Below are 25,112 nucleotides of genomic sequence, written 5' to 3' on the forward strand. Positions count from 1 at the left end.
AGAAACTTATACATGTTGGGGACAACTTGAGAGGGAGTAGATTATGACAGAATTTTTTTGGTGAACTCTCTCTTTAATAATCTAAAGAACCTTTTGTGGAATGGAAAGATTCCATGCATGTTAAAGGTTCTTCATGGAACCAAAGATTCCAACAAAGAACCTTTATTTTTAAGAATGTGTTCACACATATCCTCAGAGGTGCTCCATAACTGCTGGAGTTCAAGTTGAATGGATGCTTAAGGCCGAAGCATTGCAGCCAGAGTCTTTGGAGAGTGGTATTGACTTAATTTATGCATTTGGCCGATTCCTCTATCCAGGGTGATGTTCTTACCAGAGCCCTGGCTCCATCTCTGGAGGCAGCAGCAGGTGTGTTATGACTTCAATCACCATATAACACAAGCCGCGCTGCACTATTGCTATACCAGCGGCTTCAATTACAGCCTGACTTACGTCCCTTATTACATGTTGTATGACCCTGAAAAGGTCTGTGTTTTAGTGCTCCATGCTGTCAGAGCAATGTAGAGCTCAAGTGGGGCGTACAGGTGGAGATCTGATTTACTTTTGGGACTCGTGCGTACTGTACTGTACTGACTCAAATGGGCTGGACTTGTTATGCGCATCCTGTCACAATGCTGTTAGTTGATCTTCTGCACAGGAATTCTTAAAGAATGTAGCTTGAAAAATAATAATGCAATAAGAAATAACACTGTGCCATTATTATCGCCATCTAGTGGTTAGTTTAATTATCTCAAATCTTAGCTTATCTTAGCTATCCAAAAAATGGAAATTCTGTAATTTTTTTTTTTTTTTTACTTATTTTTCCTTGGTCCACACAGATAGACATTTTTAAAGAATCTTTATGCACTTCTTTTGCATATAACAACAGTTCAATGTGACTATAGCTGTCCATAATCAAATTAAATAATTAAATGAAATTATTAGACATATTAATTAATTTTAAAGCATTGTAATGAAATGGCTGCTGAAAAAAAAATGTATATATAAATTTTCTAAAACAAAACATTAATTTACTACACACATGAGAATCTGTGCATTTTTGGAAACAATGATGTGCCATTTTTTTGTTATCTGGTCATGCACAAAACTGTATGGACTACTACTTTTGAATTTGTCAGATGTGCTCACTGTAAAATCTTGTTGTATGTACACTTGTGCAAATATTTTACATAAATTTCTAAATTGAAAGACAGCATGTGGGTTTGGAACATCATGAGAGTGACAGATTTAAAAAAATATATTTCCATGTAAACTATTGAATTCCTTTAAATATGCAGAAAAAAAAGCTGTCAACCTTTAAAATCCTAAACAATATTTAGTATCAGAACACTGCAAAATGTTTTAATGGACACAGTCTAGAGCTCCATTACAGATTGTGAAACATTCACAGTGCTAAAGCGTTGTGTGTTGCTCATCCGTCTCTTATGTTTACAAGGTTCATGCTACAATTCAGCAATGAAATAAAATGGAAAAAATCAATGAAGCCCCATAAGCACTTGTATCCTGACAACTTCATGATGTTCTGCCTTCTTTCTTTAAGCAGCAGGGTTTGTTTATTGTCTGGTAATCCGATCTAAGTAGATTGTCACACTTGTGTCAGGAAGGATGAGGACTGAAGTCCTCGGGCAGGTGTGTTTATTGTGCATTTCACTTCTCTAAACATGATTATGATATCACTTCCTCTGAAAGCGGACTTGCAATAGAATATCAGCCATCAAATATTATGGAATTCAAGGAATACAGACTTTGTCAATTGTCTGACAGATTGTCAATTGAATACACAAAATCAATTGTCATTTAAAGCCTCTCTAATCAAAATAATAGATCTCTAAACAAGAATAAAATTGTAACCACAGCTCTCAAACATTAGAAAACATCACCATGACTTCACATATTAGAAATGTCATTTATGAAACAAGCACCACTGATTAAATTCTTTAAACAGACACCCATGAAGTCTTTTGGGACACCATTAAACATTGAGTCGAGGTCTGTTTACAGCAGCAGGGGGAATGTTCATTCACGCACTGTTATTTAGAGGATACTACAGTGCTTTCGAGTCATTGATCTCCACATGCATCGCCACACTCGCTCTGCAGATCTGAGATAGCTGTGAAACACATTTTAAATCATTCACCTGCTTTACTCATTACTGCAGGCCCCTCAAGGCCTTGACACACACACATACACTGAGATGTGATTTGCTAAGCGGGGAGATATGCATTTTTCCTTAAAATACATTTTGGAATGTCACGGTTTCATTGCCACAAGGGCATATGAGCCATTTTAAAAATTACCTTCAGGATTTTCAGCCGCTCTCACTCAATGGAAATCACAGCATGGTTTATATCCGGAGTGCTTTCTAAGAAAAAAATATGCTGTGTGTTTATATCACTACAGAACCAATTATAATGTATTTATTAACGAAGCAGTTTTTTTCTGTGCAGTTAGAGGGGTCCAAATCCTGAGTCACTCTGAAATTAATGCCATTTTGTCATGCTGATAATAATTATAGCAAACACATGGTGAAAATGTGAGTCATAAGAACTATTGTATAGAAACTTAGCTGACTTGACTGCTTGCATTAGCATCAGTCAGCCTCACAGTAACGTAATAAACTACATACAGAAAAAAAACGACATTTTACAGTGGGACCAAACAAACCAAAATGTTTTGCTTTTGTTTTTTGTTATACTATACTGTTATTCTACAAAATTAGTGCCAGTGTCCCTCATATACATGCGTAAATTTGGAATTTAAAGGAATAGTTCACATAAAATTCTAATTTTGACAATTTTCTCACCCTCAAGTTGTTCTAACCAAACAGTTGAACAGCTACCCCATGACTTTAGTCTTTTTTTTTCAATACTATGGGAGTCAGTGGCTACCGTACCGGTTTGTGAACTGTCCCTTAAATAGCTGGAAAATAAATAAAAAATATCAATATAATATATTTAGTATATATACAGTGTGCTGAATATTTTTGATGAATAAATATTTGGAAATATATATACTATGGTTATATAAATCTAATAAATAAAATATATAAATATATACTAAACAATATAATTTAAGTATATTATTATTATATATAGCAGATATACTGTATTGTTAAAAAGATCTTGAAGATGTGCCAAATTATGTCAGTTTATTAATTTGCAAATTACACTTTAAAATCAACTACTCAAACTAGAAAGTACACTATCAAACAGACTATGACCTTTTTTTTTGCTTTCTAATGCGACTTTAAACTGACACTGACAGTTTACTGTAAATGTAGTTGTTGCGTTTACATCAACCATGACTCAGACAATCCTCTAAGCCAGTCCAGGCCAATCAACAGGGCAAACAGCCCACGTTTGCCCAATTTCAGAGCACTTAGAAGGGCCACCTGTGCCCACACAGCCCTGTGTACCTGAAACTAACCTTAGCACCACCATCACAACTGCACCTCTCATTAGTCTGCAGTGTTTGTGCAAGAGTTTGTGCGGGGGCTGGAGTTGTACCAACACTGACTACAATTCTCAGTCGCTACAACAAGTTTTGTGCAATTAGTCATGACAACGGGTTTGAACATGGAATAAACTACAATGTGCATAATCTATTGTGTGCTTCAAAGAACGCACGTCTTCTACGATGACTAAGAAACGTCTTCTGTTCAAACAAACTGAGATACAGATCAGTTCCTGAGATGGATCAAAGATGTCTTTTGGAGAGATAAACAGTTCTGTTTACTTTAAAAATCGACATTTTGTTATGAAAAACATATGACATTTACACGCATTTCATAGCGTTCAAAATATTCTTTGCAAATGTGAAGCTATTTCAAGAACAGCTACTAAAACATAACAGCGCTTGCATGTCAGGGTCCAGGCTGTTGCATATAACGGTTGTGCTTTGCTCCATTTGCTTTCCTTCAGCTGAAATTGTTCTTGGGCACCAGACACACCGGACCAAGACCACGTAACACCAGCACAACACCCGTCCTGAAAGCAGGAGGAGAGTGTTAAACAATCTGCATCATATTAAACAAACCTAAATGCTTCAAGCTGCTACATACTCCCTAATGAAACATTTATGAAGGACCTCTAATGCAATTTTAGAAACACCTTGTCACTGAACTTGCTAGAAAACACAGTCAAATGGATGAATGAGAGGCCAAACTCTGTTAGAGTGTGAGTTAACGCCGCAGGGGTGCAAAGCTCACTCCACTATAAGAAAGCATTTACATTTTACAAGGACACTTTAAACATTCGACTTTCAGCATTTATTTAATGACCTCGCCAAATAGTGCCACCCCTGAAACAATGCTTTTTACTAAGTAAACAATAAAATAAAATTAACGATTAATGATTGTGACTCCAAAAAGTACTCATTTACTTTTTAGTCACATTAAAAGAAAAAAATAATAGACTTTTAATTATTTTATTTTAGTGGATGTTCTCCTCAAGTTGGTGTACACAGGTGTAGTTCATCACTTTAACAATGAACATAATCCATTAATGGTTGACCACAAAGTGTATAGTAATTTTTGTATATAGTAAAAGTATAGTAAAACTTGTTTTTATTTATTTGAAATGTTTTACTTGAAAATTGTGCTTGTGCTAGAGAAATGCCATTTTGTTTGATAGTCTGTATCTAAAGTACTTACATTCCTTAATTTTAAAGTGTGACTTTTTTCACTATGGATCTTTTAGTTTTAGTTAAGGTTTTTTAATAATTAGGATTTCTGGATTTTATTGAAAAAAGTCTCTTCTGCTCACCAAGGCTGTATTCTTTTGATGAAAAATACAGTAAAACAGTAATATTGTGGATTATTATTACAATTTAAAAGAACTATTGACTATTTGAATATATTTAAAACATTTTTTTAAAATGTGACAGCATTTAAACAGAATTCATTTGAAATAGAATTCCTTTGTAACATCATAAATGTCTTTACGGTCACTTTTGATCAATTTGTATATATAAATTAAATCTTACTTTTAAGAGTAGTATATCACAGTTTCCACAAAAATATGAATTGATGATGTTTTTTTTTTTTTTTTTTTTTTTTTTTGGAGCAGCAAATCAGCATATAAGAATGCTTTCTGAAGCATCATGCGATACTGAAGATTTGAGTAATGATGATGAAAATTCAGCTTTGCCATCACAGGAATAAGTTATATATTAATCTAAAACATATCCAAATAGAAAACGTTTTTTTTAAACTGTAATAATATTCCACAATATTATAGTTTTTACTGTAATGCAGCATTGGTGAGCATAAGAGACTTAAAAAACATTAAAAAGTCGCAATTACCGTATTTCAATCTTTTGACCCATAATGTAAGTGTGCAAATACATTTTGGGGTCACTGTATTTTTAAAATTAAGAATATGATCTTAAGGATACATACATGAAGTTCTACAAGTGCAAACGGAGAGATTATCCATGCAAACATCAATGTTTGCAGGAACATTTGCACTATTAGTTAACCGAGGCATGCCATCTTCACACCACATTCACAGAGTGAGGAACAAGGCATCTGTTGATCCTCAGCTACTTGCTGAAAAGATAAAGGGAATCATCATTGAAAAGCGCATTTTGGAGATTACATTTTATACAAGTGTTGTGTCATTTCCAGTAGCAGAAGCAGTCATATCAAGACGGACTGCACTTTCAGTAAGAGTCATCAATGAAAAACAGCTGTGTGTGATTCCCAGCAGAGTATATTTTGTTCATCTTGGCATTGCACAAACTTTGGATGCATTGGCTCACTGAGGCAGATATATATGCATTGATATATATGTGCCCGGCCCCTTACAAAACACAGTCACATATGAGGTTCATCTGTATAGATGAACGGCTTAGACTGAATTCTAACACTTTTATTAGGACTATAATATTCATCACATCTCTAAGATTGTCTTATAAATCTCCACAATTGTTCGCAGAACATCTAGAAACAATTTCTATGATGCACGTCTCACTCTATGAGGTTTCACTCACTAAAACTGTAAAACCACCAGATTATCTTCTGCATACCTTCACTATTTGTTTCTGAATCTAAAATAGGCCTGCAAACATCTGCAGGTTGATGTGACGGACTGCAGCAGAAAGGATTTCAGCTTATTAAAGAGTTCCAGGCCATGTGGAGCTGATTTGGAAATGTCGAAAAGATATAAACACGTCATTTCAGCAGAGTGAAATATGACACGGCATATCTTTGATCTGATGTGGGTCATCTCCAGAACCTGCCTGCTGGGTCAGGTGGTACCCAACCTGCCCCTGCTGAGGCCTTCGAAGAAATCTATATGGTATTACTGTGTATATATACCACTAAGTCAGGAGAGTTTGGCCTAGAGAGGCTGCGCTGTACCTCTGAGCCATATGGAGTCTATCTGAAGCAGCGGTGGCGATGGAGCGGGTCAGGCCAGGGGGAAACAGGCTTCAAAGTTGAGCACATGTCAATGTCTCTCTTATCCTTTCACTATGAATCACAGGAAAGAAGATATTCATTCTTCCCAATCGCCTGATCACCTTCATCCTGCTGGGAAATCCAAAAAGTGTTTATCAAAGGCAGGTACTTCACCCTTAGTTCACCCAAAAATAAAAATCTGGTCATATTCACTCCCCTCCAAACCTATGCAATTTCAGAGGAGAAATTATCTACATTTTTAAAAATAAATTGCCAAAGGGGGCAATTTGCAGTGAAGAACCATTTTGGTTCACCAAAGAATTTTTCCATGAATAGTGCTTAAAAGACCCAGATTTCTTAGAGTGAAGAACATTTTTATTAATCTAAAGAACGTTTTCCATAATAAAGTACCTTCTGTGCAATGCAAAGGTTGCATGGATGTTAAAGATTCTTCATGGAACCATCAATGCCAATAAAGAACCTTTATTCATACACCTTTAGTCTGTTCATTTCAGCTGGATATAAATGTGTGTTATTTGTACGTGATTTTTGGAGCTTGACATCCCCAAATCTCATTTATTTTCATTATGCGGAAGAGAGCAGACAGAATTCATCTTTTGGGTTCAACCCTCTTGAAAATTAAGGTTCTTTATTGGCATCGGTTCCATGAAGAACCTTAAAAATCCATGGAACATTTCCATTGCTCAGAAGGTATAGTGGTGCAAAAAAGATATTTTGATTATTACAACGTTCTTCATGCTAAAAAATATGGCTCTGTTGGCTGAAAGATTATTTGGAGACCAAAAATGATTCTTCAATAGCATCTCTGCAAAAACACATTTGTGACCCTGCACAAAACCAGTCATAAGGATACATTTTTGAGAAATTGAGATTCATAAAACACCTGAAAGCTGAATAAATAAGCTTTCATTTGATGTATGGTTTGTTAGGACATGACAATATTTGTCTGATAGACAGCTATGAAAAATCTGGAATCTGAGAGTACAAAAAATACAAAAAATCTAAATATTGAGAAAATCACTTTTTAAGTTGTCCAAATGAAGTTATTAGCAATGCATATTACTAATCAAAAATTAGGTTTTGATATATTAACAGTAGGAAATTTACAAAATATCTTCATGGAACATGATCTTTACTTACTATCCTAATTATTTTTGGCATAAAAGAAAAATCGATAATTCTGATCCATGCAATGTATTTTGCCTATTGATACAAATATACCCCAGTGACTTAAGACTGGTTTTGAGGTCCAGGGTCACATTTTGGAAACTTTAAGAGTGTACAGAAGAAAAAAAAAAGGCACAGAGTTTTAGTCATGATGATAAGTGAAATATGAATTTTCATTTTTGGATTAACTACTCATTTAAATGAGTTCAGTCTGTCAGTGTAGAGCAGAGGAGAGATGAAGCAGAAAATTCAATTTGGGATTTGAGATTCGATCTACATTAGGATTTTCTTCAGTAAAATCAATGTGGCAGATGGTTTTTACATTGTTTGTTATCTATCTAGAACATATGTAAAAGTCGGAAGACTTTCTTTATATTAGAGATGTTGTAGCATGTGAAATTATAATTGCTTCAAGCTCATTGATTAAGACGTTTCATGTAGCATTATCTTGAAGCTCAAACATCCCTCACTAAAAAAAAATCCTTTCAGAACATCCATGTTTTAACCAGAGTGGACATGGAGATCAACTGAGCATCCTCAAGGCTATACTAACTGGCTCCGGCTCAAGTGTCAGTCATCTGTTCACATGTGGATTACACACATAAATCAAAGGGAAACAAAACTTCTTTCTGAAATAAGGCATTTATTTTCTATTTACATGCGAAAACCTTACAAATGTGACCAAACTGGTGCCTTATGCAAAACATACTGGTAAAAGAAATCTGACATGCATTATTATTGTCTTATTCAAAGAGACAGTCCAGGCCCAGCATTCAAATGGCCGTGTAAGAGAAAAAGCCTGTGATGCTTTGCCAAAAGTTCTTCACAACAGACTGACTCCTACATGTGTTTAGGGTATTGTGAAACCCTTATTCTGGAAAACAATAGGAAGAGCTCTTTCATCTGACTTGAAAGGATGGCGTGAAGAAATTCATCTACTGTGTGCCACGTCTGAAAGAGGTGAGAGACCTTTCGTGGCATCTTAATAACCATGAGAAAAGTGTGACCTTAAACATTAACGGGGGACTTTCGGCATAAGGTGAATATGAAAATTCAATAGATAATGCATAGCTTGAAAAATAAAACTGCTGTAATCTTAGATATTTTTGTGAATGATCAAAATGATAAATTCCGATATAAACTAATGAAGGTATATTTTAACTGAGAAGCTTTATATATACTGCATATGCTAAAGCTTACTGAGCAAATATTCTATTACGGTGTATGCTGCCCTCTTACATTTTTTATGTTGTTTTGTGTCTGTTGCATTTTGCTGTTAAGACTATAATAGGCTGGTTAAAGGCAGGATGCATGTGACAATTTTTTTCTATGGAAGAAACGGCGAAAACGGTCAGGTTTTTTTTTCCTCACCTATTGAGAAATATTCACTGAATTAAAAAGTGTGACAACTAGCCCTGATCTGTCTTAGAAAATATTTCAAAAAAGCATCAAATAAATAAATATATGAATGAACGAATAAATAAATAAAAATATTATTTTAATATATTACATGCATATTTCTTTGTTTATTACAATATACACTGTAGTATTTCAAATGTGAGATTTTTATTTTATTTTAAAAGTATAATGTACGTTATTTTATGCCTATAATTTTATATATACATTTTTAAATATCTTATGATTTCTTGAGAAATTAAGAAAAATTCACAAAAATGTGACAACAAGCCCTGATCGCTCTTATAAAATAATTTTAAAAAGGCATCGAGTAAATAAATAAATCAGATAACAAAACGTAAAATAAAATCTCAATGCAAGAAATTCTGAAATCTCCTATCCTCTTAAATTTGGTGATTCCAACTATTTACCTATTTTTTAAAAATTAAACAATATTTGACCATATTAAAAATTGCCTTATATTGCAATATGACATTACATGACATAAAGCAAAGTATTGTGAAGAATTCGTACAATATACATAGTAATATAATATATACATAGTATTGCAAATGTTAGATAATTATTTTTACTTCTAAAAATTTTTAAAGTAAAAAATTTTACTATCTTATAATTTCTATCATAATCCTTGCCCTTTTTTTTTTTTTTTTTACAATGTGAGATTGACATATCGTCTAAAACTGAGAGCATCGATCTAAAAGTGGGGTATAATTTGAGTGGCAGATGTAGGAGAGGTACAGTGTAACTTAAGACTGGTCCTCCTCGTGTATTAGTCCACCAATCAGAGAGCAGCGCTTCCTCCCCCTCCATTCAAACTAGTATTTAGCATCACAGACTAGGATAAAGTTTCCCAAAAATTAGGAAACAACTTCCCGAGGGAGGAAAACTGTGCCAAGCTCTACTTCTTGAAGTGGAGGCGCAGTCTCAGGACTAACAAACTCCAGAAAAACGCACGGATATAACGGCGTAACCACGGATTCAAAGGTGGAGAGCGCGTTTTCTCCTCGACCTTCTCATTTCTTTAAAAGAGAAATGGAAGAGAGTTCAAGCTCTCCCGTCTCCCCAGTGGACAGCCTGGTGACCAGCGAGGAGGAGCTGGACAGACAGCAGAAAAAGTTCGGAAGGAAGAGGAGACAGAGTAAAAAGTCGAGCGAGGACGGCAGCAGCCCGAGCTCCGTGAATAAACGGAGCAAAAAGCCGAGCCCGAGCAGCACGCAGTCGTTCGAGGAGCTGCAGAACCAGCGCGTCCTGGCGAACGTCAGGGAGAGGCAACGGACTCAGTCCCTCAACGATGCCTTCGCGTCTTTGCGCAAAATCATCCCCACGCTCCCCTCGGATAAACTCAGCAAGATACAGACGCTCAAGCTCGCCTCCAGGTACATTGATTTCCTCTGTCAGGTGCTGCAGAGCGACGAGATGGACAACAAGATGTCGAGCTGCAGCTACGTCGCGCACGAGAGACTGAGTTACGCCTTCTCGGTGTGGAGGATGGAGGGCGCGTGGTCGATGTCCGCGTCCCACTAGCAGCGAGACTCGTCCGTGCAATGCCGACAGGGTGGGTAGAGAGATGGCAGTTCATCTGAAACGTTATTATATTGTCAGGCTAGCGCTTTGAAAAGTTTAACTCCGTTCCTGTAGTAAAAGCAGGCTTTTAGAGAAACTCCAGCTGTTCTGGACAACTGACACTGACAGCTCAGTGCACGAATGCAGCACTATACCCTCTCGACACCCTTAAAATGGTCTTTTAGGTAGGTAAAGTATTACAATTATTAATTTAAAAAAGCTATTTTTAAATTATTGTATTATCATTAGCTAAGCTTTTAGGCCTACTGATGCGTGGATGTGCTACAGCAATAACCTGAACAAATTCCACTGAAGGATCTCTACGTCATCCTGAGGCCAAGAACAAAACGCATTTTGATTATTTTACAATTTATAATACAGAATAATTAAAAATGTTTTTGATTTTACATGAGACTAAGTCCTGTTATTATCATTATTATTATTATTAATGTCTTCATAAGATATTAAAATAAATGTTTAATATAGAGGAGAATTCTAGCTATCACGGGGATATTCAATTCAATTCAATCTGGTTTCACAGAAAAGGCCGGGACGTTTTTAAAGACACTTTAATTAGGACATAAACCAATGGCATGTAAGATCTCCGCGATTATAACAGAAATGCTAGAGGTCACGATATGCCATTTGGACTGAATTAATATGGGAGAACACACATATACATGAATAAATATAGGCTATAGAACATATATTATTATGCTTTAAAGACAAACATAAAATCGTAAAACCATCTAAACAGTAAAATGCGACATAGAAGCGCGCGCATTTAGAGTAAGAAATGAACGTTTATCATAATTACTGATTACATATTCCTTGACTGCTAAATTTTCTACAGAGCCAAATATTTCGAGTAAAATCACAACAGAGAAATCACAGATAGTATGGAGAGAATTATACTAGTAATGTAGCCCATGTTTTCTAAAAATATCAAGGAAAACAAACGCTGGATTCTCTCTTTTCTCTCTCTCTCTCTCTCTCTCTCTCTCTCTCAGTTAAGTTCATATCACGACGGGTCAAAGCGTTTCCGACTTTTATCCAGTACAAAACGACTGACGCCCCAACCAAGCTCCTCAGGAATCATTTATATTTAGTGGACCATTTTCCCTTTAGCGAATAAAACTCACATTCTACCAGCGAACTAAAAGCTTACAACGCGCATTATCAAACGTTAGCTAAAAACACCTTGAGAGAGAAATGAAAAATAATTATTATTATGACTGAGGAAAAACTGGATGCATTTGAACGTTTTTATATGTACAAATAAATTAAAGGTTCAAAAAAAGGATCTTTGAAATCACTGAAATAAAGCACTCCTGGTCACACTCCTAAATTCTGCTGTATGACATCACGAAGTGACGTTCCTTACGGTTCTACAGGAACCTTTATTTTTAAGTGAGGCTGCCACCTAAACCATGCTTTTGCTTGTGAAATAACTTCACAGTAACCACTGAAACCAAAGACTGACATCTTTAAGGCAAGTCTGAAATCCTTCAGGCTAATGTGTGATATTACAATGTGAACAATTATTAAAAATTATTTTGAGATTTTTAAATTAAAATACATTTTCATTTTATTTAATACGAAAAAATATGCAGGTATTAGTTATATCTTGTGGTATTTTTATTATTTGAACCTGCATGTCTATAATACTGAATACAGTCCTACTTTAAATCACTAATAATTGAAATGAGTAATCATAATTATGCATTTAAACCATTCCATTTGAATCCACCAGTTGAACCGAGTCTAGTTGGATAAAGCTGGCCTCCATCAATCAAGACAACACACAGCTGTCAAAAACTGTAAAACTCAATTCTTCTGATAATTTTTATTTTGAATTTGAATTTCTTTTGATAAAGTAATATGTGCTACTGAGAAATCAGAAGTAAGGCAGGTGTACGGCTTCGAATTTCAAAGCAAACGACCCTCTAAAACACAGCTATTTTCCAGTGACGTAATTCCACCTGGGATTTGTGTAACATGTTTGAATCAAGCCTTTTCCTGTGTAAGCATGTGCTCCAGCTCAGAATTAAATAATGGGATCATTAATAGCTTCCCATTTCTCTCCATCTTAAACCAAGTCTGTGCATTCAAAAACAGACCGTGAAGCTTTAAGCCTTCTCAGAAAATACCTGCAAAGAAGTTTCAGGACAGCAACCATTCTTATGAATGCTTTTTTTCTCTTCCACAGACTGTTTACTTCCACTAATTTTGACGACACCAAAGGATTTATTGATGAACCTCTAAACCTCAGTGATGTGGCCAAAGGACATTCAGCAGATACACCTATGGACTTGAGCATCCTCACGAAGGAAACCATGAAAGGAACTTTTTATATAGAGGAAACGTAGATGACGTCTCCTGTGTCGTCAAATACATTTAATCATTTTCACAAGTTATTCTTAAATGTCGGCATGGTGATAGTACAGGAAGGCCATCTGTTATCTGTATGGAAACTATATTGTGCGTTTGTCTCTAAACAGAAGAATTTACATATATATATATATGTGTGTGTGTGTGTGGGAACAAAATTTTTTTGTAAATAGGCGACCTGTGAGTATTGCCAGCTTTTTTAAGGGACCAATGCAATTTAGAGCAATACTTTCTTGAAGTACGCTGCATGGATGAATGCATACGTTTGATTTTTCCTATGCAACATTTTCAATTTCCGTCCATTGTACATTTTACTTATTTATTAAAACATATTTTTGAACATTTAGGGGTGAACCCTTTGCTTTTTCCATATAATCACTCTAGATATGCCAGTTTTCACTACAGTAAAGAACATTCAGATTTTCCCCTTATTTTGTTATAAAAAGAAACAGTTATAAAACAGTGCAGGTTCATTAGCCGAAGAGAAAGTCCAGCCAGTTTTACCTCTAAGCTTATATAAAAAAAGCTTGTCTGCTTTAATAAGAAGAAATCACTGAATCCAGACAGCTGCAGGCAAATGCTTTAACAACCGCAGATAACCACCGCATTTAAATACCGGACCCCTACCAGACCTTTTCATTTCTCCTTTAAATCTACACCAATGCTCGCAAAGCATTTAATTGTTTACATCTCATTTTCCCAGGCTTAGCTTGATAGAAATCTAAAAGAAACGACTCCACTGTTGAGGCATTAATGTTTGATAAAGCTCAGTTGTTCTGTTCAAGAGTACTTGAACTCTCCTTTTTAAAACATCTGACGGCATTAAATCACAAAACACTGTGAAATCTTTCATTTCCAGCATTTTTTCCTGGCACTTAATAACGATTTAAAAGTTGTGTTTGTTATTTTGATTTCTTTTATCAGTTTGTTTGCTTTTATGATATTTCTGAGCTTTAAATAATGATTGAAGTCAATTATTGAACTTTGGCAGGTACCTTTACATCAGATAAGATGCATGCCTGTAGACTATTTGGGTCAATGACATGCAAAGATGATATAAAAAAAAAAAAAAAAAAAAGTTTAGAAATATAAAATAGTTTGAGTAGGAAAAATAGTTAAATAAATTGTTTAAAACAGCATTTATGTTGCTTTTTATAACTTTTTAAAAACCATTTGCAACACAAAACTGGATTTTATGACTCTAATAATGTGGTGGTGTAACCAAGTACAAAATGGTCCTCTTTGTTTTATGGTTTTCTTGTCACATGACAACAAAATTACTTCAAATGTTGCACTTTTTTGATTTTACAATACTTTGAAAAGTCTATTTTAAAGTCAATGTTTTAAAACATAATTGATTTAGTGGAAATCATTTTAATGAATAACTAATAAAAATAATTTTAAAGACATAATAATAAAAGATTATGGCAGATTATGCTACAATAGGCCTACATCACTTTTTTTTTTTATAATCTCAAGACATTTAAACCACCTAGACATCGTTAACCAATAAAAATATGATAATTAATATTAGCTACTTTACATATGGAAAACATGTTCATCATAGAAAATGTGTCCTTTTACTGACAAACAAAATTTGCGATACCTAATTGACCTAAATAATATGGAGATACGCTTTCGAGAAAACAGCTGCAGGTTAATATCTCACATTTCTTACATATTTTCTTGTGGTGACGGGGAAACCCAAAGAAAAAAGAACAAAAAAAAAAATAAAAACACACTCTGGTGAAAACTGCGGTGAAGAGTGAGAACCAGCCCGTATACACACCTCTCCCTTTTTCTGTGCACCTGCGCAAATCTCTGCAACCGCAGGAAACGAACTAAACGCAGGGGTCTCGAGAGCTGCTCGACGTCGAGACGAGACGTGACGTGACGCAGAGGGGGAAAGACGTCCATCTGGCGCATAGAGCAACAATTAATCATCACTACAAACGGAATGCAAGAGCACTTTCAGTGTTGATACAATAAAACGGGAACTTGTTCACAAAATGATTCATTCACGAATTTTATAAGGATTCGTTCACATAAGCCTATCGGATTAAGGAGCCGAGATGAGTGAACCAATAAAGCTGGAATGAACCGAGCAAAAATAGTCTACATAAAAGATGATTTGGTTTTAATAAATATAATTTATTTAAAAAATGCAAATAAAATTTTAGTCGAGTGATGTAAACGATTTAAGTATTGTTTCATTTATAACAAATAAATTATATTTAGGTTCTAAATCAATGAAAAAATGAAATAAACAGCAACACGAGCCAACAGAAGGCATCATTGGTAAGCATGCAAAAACGTGATTGGGCCTAAAGTCATGAATCATTAAATAGTTTTTATTTTATTTTAAAGATTTGATAGTAATAATAAAATATAAATCATCTAGTAATGAAAAAACCTGTTCATTGTATTGAGGGTAGAGTGCCTATATCCATCAGCAGTGTGTTTGATACTGTCTCATTATCCCCGCCTTGCTTCTGAGCCAGAATGCCTTGGGCCACAGTTAAGGAGTGGTGCGAGCCCCAGATGTTTCTCGTAAAATCAGACGGAAAATGCAACAAAATTTTATTTTGCAGTAAAAAAGGATAAAGTAAAGGTTTACCCTGCATGTGCCGCAGAAAGGATTTCATCTTCAAGCTAATGCCAAGGTTGCATTACGCTGTGGGGGTGGGCCCTGGCAGGACACACATTTCCTTCTGCTAAACCTAGAATCAGATTGATAAACTAACATAACTAACATAATAAACTAACATAAGTAACAAACTGATTACTCCAACTTCTGATTCGGGGAGCCTCACTCAGAACTGTTGTAAAATGCTGATAAATATGACATAGCCTATACCTGTGGCTTCAAACTGATATTAATGCCCTTAGCCACACCGTAAACAGTCTACAGTGAGGCTAATGAATTATAGTAGCATTCTTAGTGGAAGAATTTTGTAATTCAAAGATAATTCTGATGTCAGTCTACCCTTGTGTAATTCCAGAACAGAATGACTTTCTTTCTTCTGTGGAACATAACATTACCCATGGCTTTGAGTGGCTTACGTTTATATTTTATACTTCATATTTCATAATATTACATGCAGCTAACAAAAGTTAGTGTGCAGCAAACAATATTCTTGTGAGGGAACTCAAATGCTAATTTTAAAGCTCTCCGGATTACAATAATCAGGATAGAGATGGGTAACAATTTGATCTCATAACTCTCATATGAAGCCGATCCTGGCCTTCTTGCCCTAAAACAGCTCCATGTGTACAATATATGAACCCTCAGGACAGCATCCGTGCTCTAGATGACGTGGCAATGCAGCACATGTTTGGCCTTAGATTGCATACAAACGTCTGCACTAAATCACCGACCAGCAGATCAAATCAGGACATGGTTGAGGGACAGTAGACTCAGACAGTGTTACGAACATGTGTTCTGGGACAAAACATCTACAGGGCAGGTGTTCCTGCACAGGTGGCGCGCTGTACACTGAGAGCGTTTCATCTGGGAACAACAGGTGGAAATGTTTACATTTAGTATAAACTATCCAAAAAGCCAGGAAGGGATTGTGGTGGAAAATAACTCTGAAATGCTCTGGACCAGGGATAGGCAACGAAGGTCCAGGAGTGCCGCTGTCCTGCAGAGTTTAGCCCTAACCCTAATCAAACACACCTGAACAAGCTCATCAGGATCTTCAGGATTACTAAGGCTACAGAAAAGTGAGTTTTTAATTTTTAGGGTTGGAGCTAAACTCTGCAGGACATCGGCACTTCATGATCGACGTTGCCTACTGCTCTGGACCTTCACATACATAGAAAAGAAAGAAGGCAATAAAAAGTACTGAGAGGTAAGATCAGGACATCCAGAGGAAATTAAATGGGTCCTAATGGATGATTTCTAACTAACTAACCGAAAATTTGAATGACCCTAATGAATGATTCCTAATGTATTAGCTTTTAGAAGTTTTTGATAATCCTAATGTTTGATTCTTAACTAACTAACTAACAACTGAAATCTGAAATTCTCAAAAACCTTAAGGGATGATTCCTAACTATTTAAATTTGAAATTTTCAAAGACCCTAATGTATGATTCCTAAATAAGTAACCAATTAACTAATGTTATTTTTAAAGACCCTAGTGGATGTTTTCTAACTATAACTACCCGACTATTGACATTATCGAAGACCCTAATGAATAATTCCTAACTAAATCTACCTACCAAAACACCTACTGTAACTACTTAACAACTTACTTAATTACTTAACAACATTATCAAGGACTAATTAAGTAACCAACCAACCAACCAGCTAAGTGAAGCAGAAGACCCTATCAACTGCTTGGCAACTGTGCAGCAACACTTTACCAACAACCAAAGTACATAAATAACCTTCAAGCAGCCTCTATGCTATTTTAAATGTTCAGGGGTGTTCAGCTATTCTTTAAAATGTAAAAAATTGACTTTTGTAGTTTTCATTCATGTTCATTTCTGAATGAATGTGCCTGTAATTGCACTCTGAAATGACCTTGAGCTTTGGAGGGGGGGGGGCACTCTACAAATTATGCTTATTATTATTATTTTCAGTCATTAACTGTGAGAGGGAACAGACTACTAGTCTTCCATTGCCAGCAACATCACTCCCATGGACCTCTCTAAAATTCCCCCAAGTCTTTCCACCGCTGGGGAGATTTCCATTTCTCTTGGAGGCAGAATCAAACTGGACAAGAAAATGGCTTAAAACACTAAAGTGGCTGTAAAAGCTGGTGTGCTATACACATGCAGACAGGCTATGGAAATTACCTCCGGACTGATGTGGCTCTTACTCAGTGATCATCAGTAGTTTTGCATAATTCTGTATTATGATTCACCAGCATCTCTACTCGGCCTCAGGCCTGTTCGCTGGAAGTATATAACATGAGCAGCTGTGAAATATAATGAAAACAATCGCCTTATATCCAAACCTCAAGAGCTAAAAGAGCAGAAATTCATCTTCTTAACTGGATCAGGCAACTTTCAATAATGTTCAGTGGTTAAACGAAGGTGCAATTGCTCACACTGGCTGTGGTAACTTGATCTCGTCTTTTCTGTGGGTTTATACCACGGCACACATACCACTTTTCTCTTCATTAGAAGAACGGTCATACCAGGCAGCTGAGGTGAGGAGCTGTAATTCTCTCATTATGATACAGACCACCGATACACCATGCCCTATAACCAAGCACAGTGCTAGTTTCCAGCAAGATGGCTAGCTACTGTACACTAAAAGTCAAAATACTATCACAAACAAATCAGAACATATTTGATGTTTAATATATCTAAGTGGAGCATGTGGACAAGTAAGATTTCAATGTCTTCTCTGTCTGATCACACAGTGGGCAATAAGTGCAATAGGCCTGTAATATAATAATTCAACATGAAGGCACGTGGCGCTGTAATCCAAATGATGTCATATGCGTAAAAGATGAGTGGGATGACTTTCTTTTGTAAAGTACATTTTTATTTTTTCAATTTTTTTGTAACATACTAATTATCACAGGCTAAAAAAGTAGGCCTATACTTGTTCTGACAGTATACACATTTGGATCGATTATTAACTCATATTTTCATAAGCCCACATATAAATATGTTACATGTTGATATGTTACAGTTCCCCCTTAAAGCTCTTGTCTTTTTCTCTTTTTCCAGCTCTCCAGGTGATTGGTGAAGAGTGGATAATGCGCGACTCCCGCTTTGTTGCAGTTTGCTGATATTCGCAAGGTAACTGTTTTTGGTTTTCAAATAAGAGTGGTTTCTGTTTAATATGTTGCAGGCTCATTTATTGGTAATAAATAAGTAATAATAAATAACATTGCTGATAATAAATTATCAAATAATATTGGGCTTGTTTTGAAGCTGCGGTTGTTTCTTGTCCCGCGAGAGTTGGCAACAGTGTCACCAAACTTTCCAGAACAGACGTTTTTGCGAGGAGTGTGGGGAAGAAACAGGAGCCATTGACCTTTTTAGAAGTCAATGTACCATCAGAATAATTTTGAAACTTATATTTCAAGGTAAACAAACTTGATTTCAGATGCTTTAAAGGGACAGGTCCCCCTAAATCGAACAGAACGGTCTAAAAGATTGATTCGTCTGCGAGCCAGACATCACCGTTTACCTGCAGACTATGGATTACAAGTAATAATATGGTAAAAAAAATATTTAGTTTCTTGCACAGACCAATCGTTTTGCTTCATAAGATTTCAATGTGTCGTCATGAGTCACAGGTATTAATTTTGTGTTTCCTGATCTGTTTTTTTTTTTACTCTCAAAGTGACGGTAGCCACTGACTTGCATTTTGTGAATCACCAAGGACCATTAAGCTTAAAACATTCTTTACTGTTCTACTGAAGAAAAAAAAACACCTACATCTGGGATGGCCTGAGGGTGAGTTAATTAACACTCAAATGATCATTTGTGGGTGAACTACAACTTTAAGATGAGCAGTTAGTTTTTAGAACGCAGTGTTGCAAACTGTGCTGCTTTTCCATTCTTTTTCAAAGTAAACATGCACTTGATGGACGTGTTTGACCGTTGTATTCGCATATGTCCCGGCGTTCTAACACGTATTAGAAAACATGTCTCTGTAGCCTGTGTTCTCCTGCGGCTTCTTGCATTGTAAATGTAAAAACTTTATTTGAACAGCCCCAAGGATTTTTTTTAATACTAAGTATAATTCATGTTTTGGGTGCAGGACCAGTTATTGTGCCGACATTAAATAGAGTTTTATTCAGATCACTAATTCTAAGCACAAGCAATAGTGATACTTACCTCAGCAAACAGCACTAATTATCTATTTGAGATAAATGCATAATTCTCTATATTTTTGTTGTTGGTGGATGAAACGCCGGTTCAGGGAGGTTACAGAGCAGAGATGCACGGAGATGTTAATGACTTCCTCGTGTGAAGGCAGCGGGAGAAAACATACAGTGCCTTTACATGGTTAGCGCAGCTGTGGGGAATTGCGGTGTGAATGATTTGAAGGGGGGCTGAATTAAACTTGCTCCGAGGGGGTTGATTCCCTCCCGTCCCACTTCATTTTTTGATCTCATAGAGCCGGAAGGGGGTAGGTCACCTGTGTAATTTGGACTAACACAACAGGCATAAATTGATGTGGGTTGTGTTTGTGTGTGCTCTTAAAAAATTGTGTAAGTCCCTAATGAGAAAAATATGGCGTGGCCTTCGACAGCAACCTTTCGCCCTTTCTTTCCAGTGATGGTAAACATTTATGACAGTCTTGTCTTCACATGCAAAGTAGAATCAAACAGTGTGGTGCTTTATGTCAATATTGAAAATGATCAAGTGGGAAATATGGAGAGTGTGAACTCACTGCTTTCGGCCTGCGTTTGTCAGCAGCACCTGCAGTGCGGTGCAAGGCAAGCAGCGACGGCTCAGTACACAGATATGTCCTCCCTGTAGTCTCTCGGGGTTGGCACTGGTTTTAGACTAAATACGGCAAAGACAAGCAAACAGCACACAGCTCTCAAAACACAGCACAAGTGAGACTGAAGATCAGGAGGACAAGCGTGCAGTTTCTGGAAATATTTGAGCATAAAACAAACTCGGCATATTACAAGTGCTATCAACATCCTTGTCTTGAGACAAAATATTATCAAATGGCTGGACAGATGATTGAATAAAACAATAAGCCATGAGAGGTTGTGTTACAGTGCACGTCACAAAGAGGACAGTCTACAAAAATCCCTGTAGCACATGCCCTCAAATGGCTTACTGCTTTTAAAAAAGTTGGCATTATGATTAAAATATGCGTATAATTTCACCCCCAGAATAAAAATTCTGTCATATTTTCTTACCCTGATGTTGTCCCAAACCTGTATGTCTTTCTTATTTTGGTGTAACACAAATGAAGATATCTTGGAGAATGTTGGTAACCAAATGGTTTCAGTTACCAATTGACATCTACAACCCGAATTCCGGAAAAGTTGGGACGTTTTATAAATTTTAATAAAATGAAAACTAAAGGAATTTCAAATCACATGAGCCAATATTTTATTCACAATAGAACATAGATAACGTAGCAAATGTTTAAACTGAGAAATTTTACACTTTTATCCACTTAATTAGCTCATTTAAAATTTAATGCCTGCTACAGGTCTCAAAAAAGTTGGCACAGGGGCAACAAATGGCTAAAAAAGCAAGCAGTTTTGAAAAGATTCAGCTGGGAGAACATCTAGTGATTAATTAAGTTAATTGATATCAGGTCTGTAACATGATTAGCTATAAAAGCTTTGTCTTAGAGAAGCAGAGTCTCTCAGAAGTAAAGATGGGCAGAGGCTCTCCAATCTCTGAAAGACTGCGTAAAAAAATTGTGGAAAACTTTAAAAACAATGTTCCTCAAGGTCAAATTGCAAAGGCTTTGCAAATCTCATCATCTACAGTGCATAACATCATCAAAAGATTCAGAGAAACTGGAGAAATCTCTGTGCGTAAGGGACAAGGCCGGAGAACTTTATTGGATGCCCGTGGTCTTCGGGCTCTCAGATGACACTGCATCACTCATCGGCATGATTGTGTCAATGACATTACTAAATGGGCCCAGGAATACTTTCAGAAACCACTGTCGGTAAACACAATCCGCCGTGCCATCAGCAGATGCCAACTAAAGCTCTATCATGCAAAAAGGAAGCCATATGTGAACATGGTCCAGAAGCGCCGTCGTGTCCTGTGGGCCAAGGCTCATTTAAAATGGACTATTTCAAAGTGGAATAGTGTTTTATGGTCAGACGAGTCCAAATTTGACATTCTTGTTGTAAATCACGGACACCTTGTCCTCCGGGCTAAAGAGGAGGGAGACCTTCCAGCATGTTATCAGCGTTCAGTTCAAAAGCCAGCATCTCTGATGGTATGGGGGTGCATAAGTGCATACGGTATGGGCAGCTTGCATGTTTTGGAAGGCTCTGTGAATGCTGAAAGGTATATAAAGGTTTTAGAGCAACATATGCTTCCCTCCAAACAACATCTATTTCAGGGAAGGCCTTGTTTATTTCAGCAGGACAATGCAAAACCACATACTGCAGCTATAACAACAGCATGGCTTCGTCGTAGAAGAGTCCGGGTGCTAACCTGGCCTGCCTGCAGTCCAGATCTTTCACCTATAGAGAACATTTGGCGCATCATTAAACGAAAAATACGTCAAAGACGACCACGAACTCTTCAGCAGCTGGAAATCTATATAAGGCAAGAATGGGACCAAATTCCAACAGCAAAACTCCAGCAACTCATAGCCTCAATGCCCAGATGTCTTCAAACTGTTTTGAAAAGAAAAGGAGATGCTACACCATGGTAAACATGCCCCGTCCCAACTATTTTGAGACCTGTAGCAGAAATCAAAATTGAAATGAGCTCATTTTGTTCATAAAATTGTAAACTTTCTCAGTTTAAACATTTGCTACGTTATCTATGTTCTATTGTGAATAAAATATTGGCTCATGTGATTTGAAAGTCTTTTAGTTTTCATTTTATTAAAATTTAAAAAACGTCCCAACTTTTCCGGAATTCGGGTTGTATTATATGGGAGAAAAACAAAACAAAAAACAAAACCAAAAAACTACAACAAAAAAAAAAAAAAAGAGAAGGAAGTCAAACACACGTTTAGAATGACATGAGGGTAAGTTGTGCCAGTTTTCATTTTTGGTTAAACTATACCAAGTCCTGGTTTCACAGACAGGGTTTAGACTAAACCAGGATTAAGTCGTAGTTCAGTTGGGACTTTTAAGTCTTTTTTATTAACATGGCTTTGAGAAAGAGGAGAAGAAAAAAAAGGCATTGATATATTTTTTTATGATCAGTCAGTGCAAGTCTCTTTCCGTTGAAACATCTCAGAATTAAGTTTTAATCTGGGACAAGGCTTAAGCCTTGGGTAAATGTATTCAGATTAAATACTGAAGCGAACAGTTACTGAAATAATAATTATAGCATTATTTTTCATTATAGCTGTAAAATCCTTCATTACAGGATTTTTATTTGTTGCTTGAAACATGAAATCAAAATTGATGCTACTTACTTTCTTAATAGACATCTTTAAGGCCTTTAGAATTTAATTGTGCTTAAGCACAATAAATAAATATATGTGGTAAAACTTTACTGTACAAGGTTCAATTTGTTATTTTAAGCATTAGGTATCAAACTTTTTTTTCTCTCTACAGAATTAATAATTTTATTTTATTAATACACATTTTTGTTGTTTATGCATGTGTGTTCACAATAGATTAGCTAATGTTAAATTATACAACTTGAATGTTAATAAATTACTATTTGTAGAAATGAACATAAACCTACTGTAGATTACATGTAACATGGTAAAAGTTTATTTTTATTGTTCATTAATGTCTAATGCATTAACTAATGTTAAATGAATGATTGTAACTTACTGTAAAGTGTAACCACAATTTATTTTCTTTATAATAATTCAGCAAAATCCCAATTCTTTTCATATTCATTGACATCACAAATCTCTTTTTCAGATTTTGTCATCAGTTATCAGTGGATAAAACCAAGTCCTCCCCTACTTTTTTCTCAAATACAGATTTACGCAGAAATGTGACATGACATTTCGACTTTAAAGGTAAAAAGTACAGGTGAGGGATTATCAGCTATTATATAGTAGCTTTGAATGCGGCTCATCCAGTCAGAATTTCAAATCTGAATATATGATTTACAGTCTAAATTTGAGGATAAGGACTTGTTGGCATGATGTCCACACCCACTGGGTGAAGCGCAGGTCTTACGGCTTGTGTCATATCGCTCCGGCTGTGTAAGGCTGATCTGTAATTTGGCTCTGAGATGCAGCTGCCTTCATCCACCACCTCAGAGCCACAATTAAAAACTGCAGAGAAGTGGCAAGCGACGCTCTAAAGGAGGCCCTTCTCTAATATAAGAGACCATAATGACAGACTGAGCCACCTCAAATGAGGATGAGCAGGGGGAAAAAAGGAAAAAGATAGCGAGAGGGAGAGAGAGAGAACAGCACTAAGTGACCGCAGACCAAATTGTCAGAAACTAGCTAGAGGTTTTTCGTCTGATGCGTCAGGCTTGTTTTCTCCAGGACGGGTTTATTGTGGGAATGAATGGTGTGTAGACACCCAATTGGGAAAGAGTTCAGGGTCTTAAATCAAATGCAGAGACTGCACTGGGTTTACCTGACCCCGAGCCACAGGGCAAAGGTCACAGGGTTCAGTGACCTGGTCAACAGTTCTGACACTCGCCTCAAATTGCTATTGACTCCTGTGGAGCCGCATATGTAAATGCATTCCTGAGATCACTTCATCCTTTTGTCAATCGATTGTAAATATTGTCTCCTTTTACACTTGTGTGCAGTTTATTAGCGTAACTTCACAGGGTGCCAGATTTATGAATATTCAAACATGCTGCTTTGTAACATAAGATACGTTGTTTGTATATTTTCTGCGTTATGACCTAAAGAGTAAATTCATCTAATGGTTGTTAATTTGATTAAGTGATATTTTGGTCAATTCATCTCGCTATATATATATATATATAAACACACACACACACACTTTTTTTTTTTTTTGGAAAAGGTCTCTTCTGCTCACCAAAGCTGTAGCCTATGTATTCGATAAAAAAATACAGTAAAAATGGTAAAATTGTGAAATATTATTAGCGTTCAATTAAACTGATTTTTAAAAATATATATTGTAAGATGTAATTTATTTCTGTGATGGCAAAGCTGAATTGTCAGCAGTCTTTAGTGTCACCTGATTCTTCAGAAATCATTCTAATATGCTGATTCGCTCAAGAAACATTTCTTCTTATTAACACTATTGAAAACATCGTGCTCCTTAATATTTTTGCGGAAGCATGAGGATTTTGAGGATTCTTTGCTGAACCCGTGAGATGATAAATATTGTCTCTCACGTCTCCTTTTACATTTGCGCTTGGTTTATTAGCTTAAACCATGCCACACTTTGTTCCCATGGTGCCAGATTTATGATTATTCAAACATGCTGCTTAGTGATATAAGCTACATTGTTTGCATATTTTCTGCTTCATGACCTAAAGACTCAACTCAGTAGCTCTATGGACTTGAATTGGCCTCTAACAGTTGTTTGACTACCGCT

The 25,112-nt window shown here is 36.1% G+C and overlaps 1 protein-coding gene across 1 annotated transcript; it reads left to right on the forward strand.

The window, feature by feature from the left end:
- Nucleotides 1-9,745: 9,745 nt before the first annotated feature.
- twist2 lies at nucleotides 9,746-13,748 on the forward strand. Its single transcript, XM_059561284.1, has 2 exons — nucleotides 9,746-10,577; nucleotides 12,795-13,748. Exon 1 carries the CDS (start codon nucleotides 10,055-10,057, stop codon nucleotides 10,544-10,546), a length of 492 nt encoding a protein of 163 aa, XP_059417267.1. The 5' UTR covers nucleotides 9,746-10,054; the 3' UTR covers nucleotides 10,547-10,577; nucleotides 12,795-13,748.
- The last annotated feature ends 11,364 nt before the right edge of the window (nucleotides 13,749-25,112 follow it).

This window comes from Carassius carassius, chromosome 11, assembly GCF_963082965.1.
Source record: "Carassius carassius chromosome 11, fCarCar2.1, whole genome shotgun sequence".
NCBI lineage: Eukaryota > Metazoa > Chordata > Actinopteri > Cypriniformes > Cyprinidae > Carassius > Carassius carassius.

Excerpts from the sequence above, each read along its gene's own strand:
- twist2 (XM_059561284.1), top strand. The coding sequence starts at position 10,055 with ATGGAAGAGAGTTCAAGCTCTCCCGTCTCCCCAGTGGACAGCCTGGTG.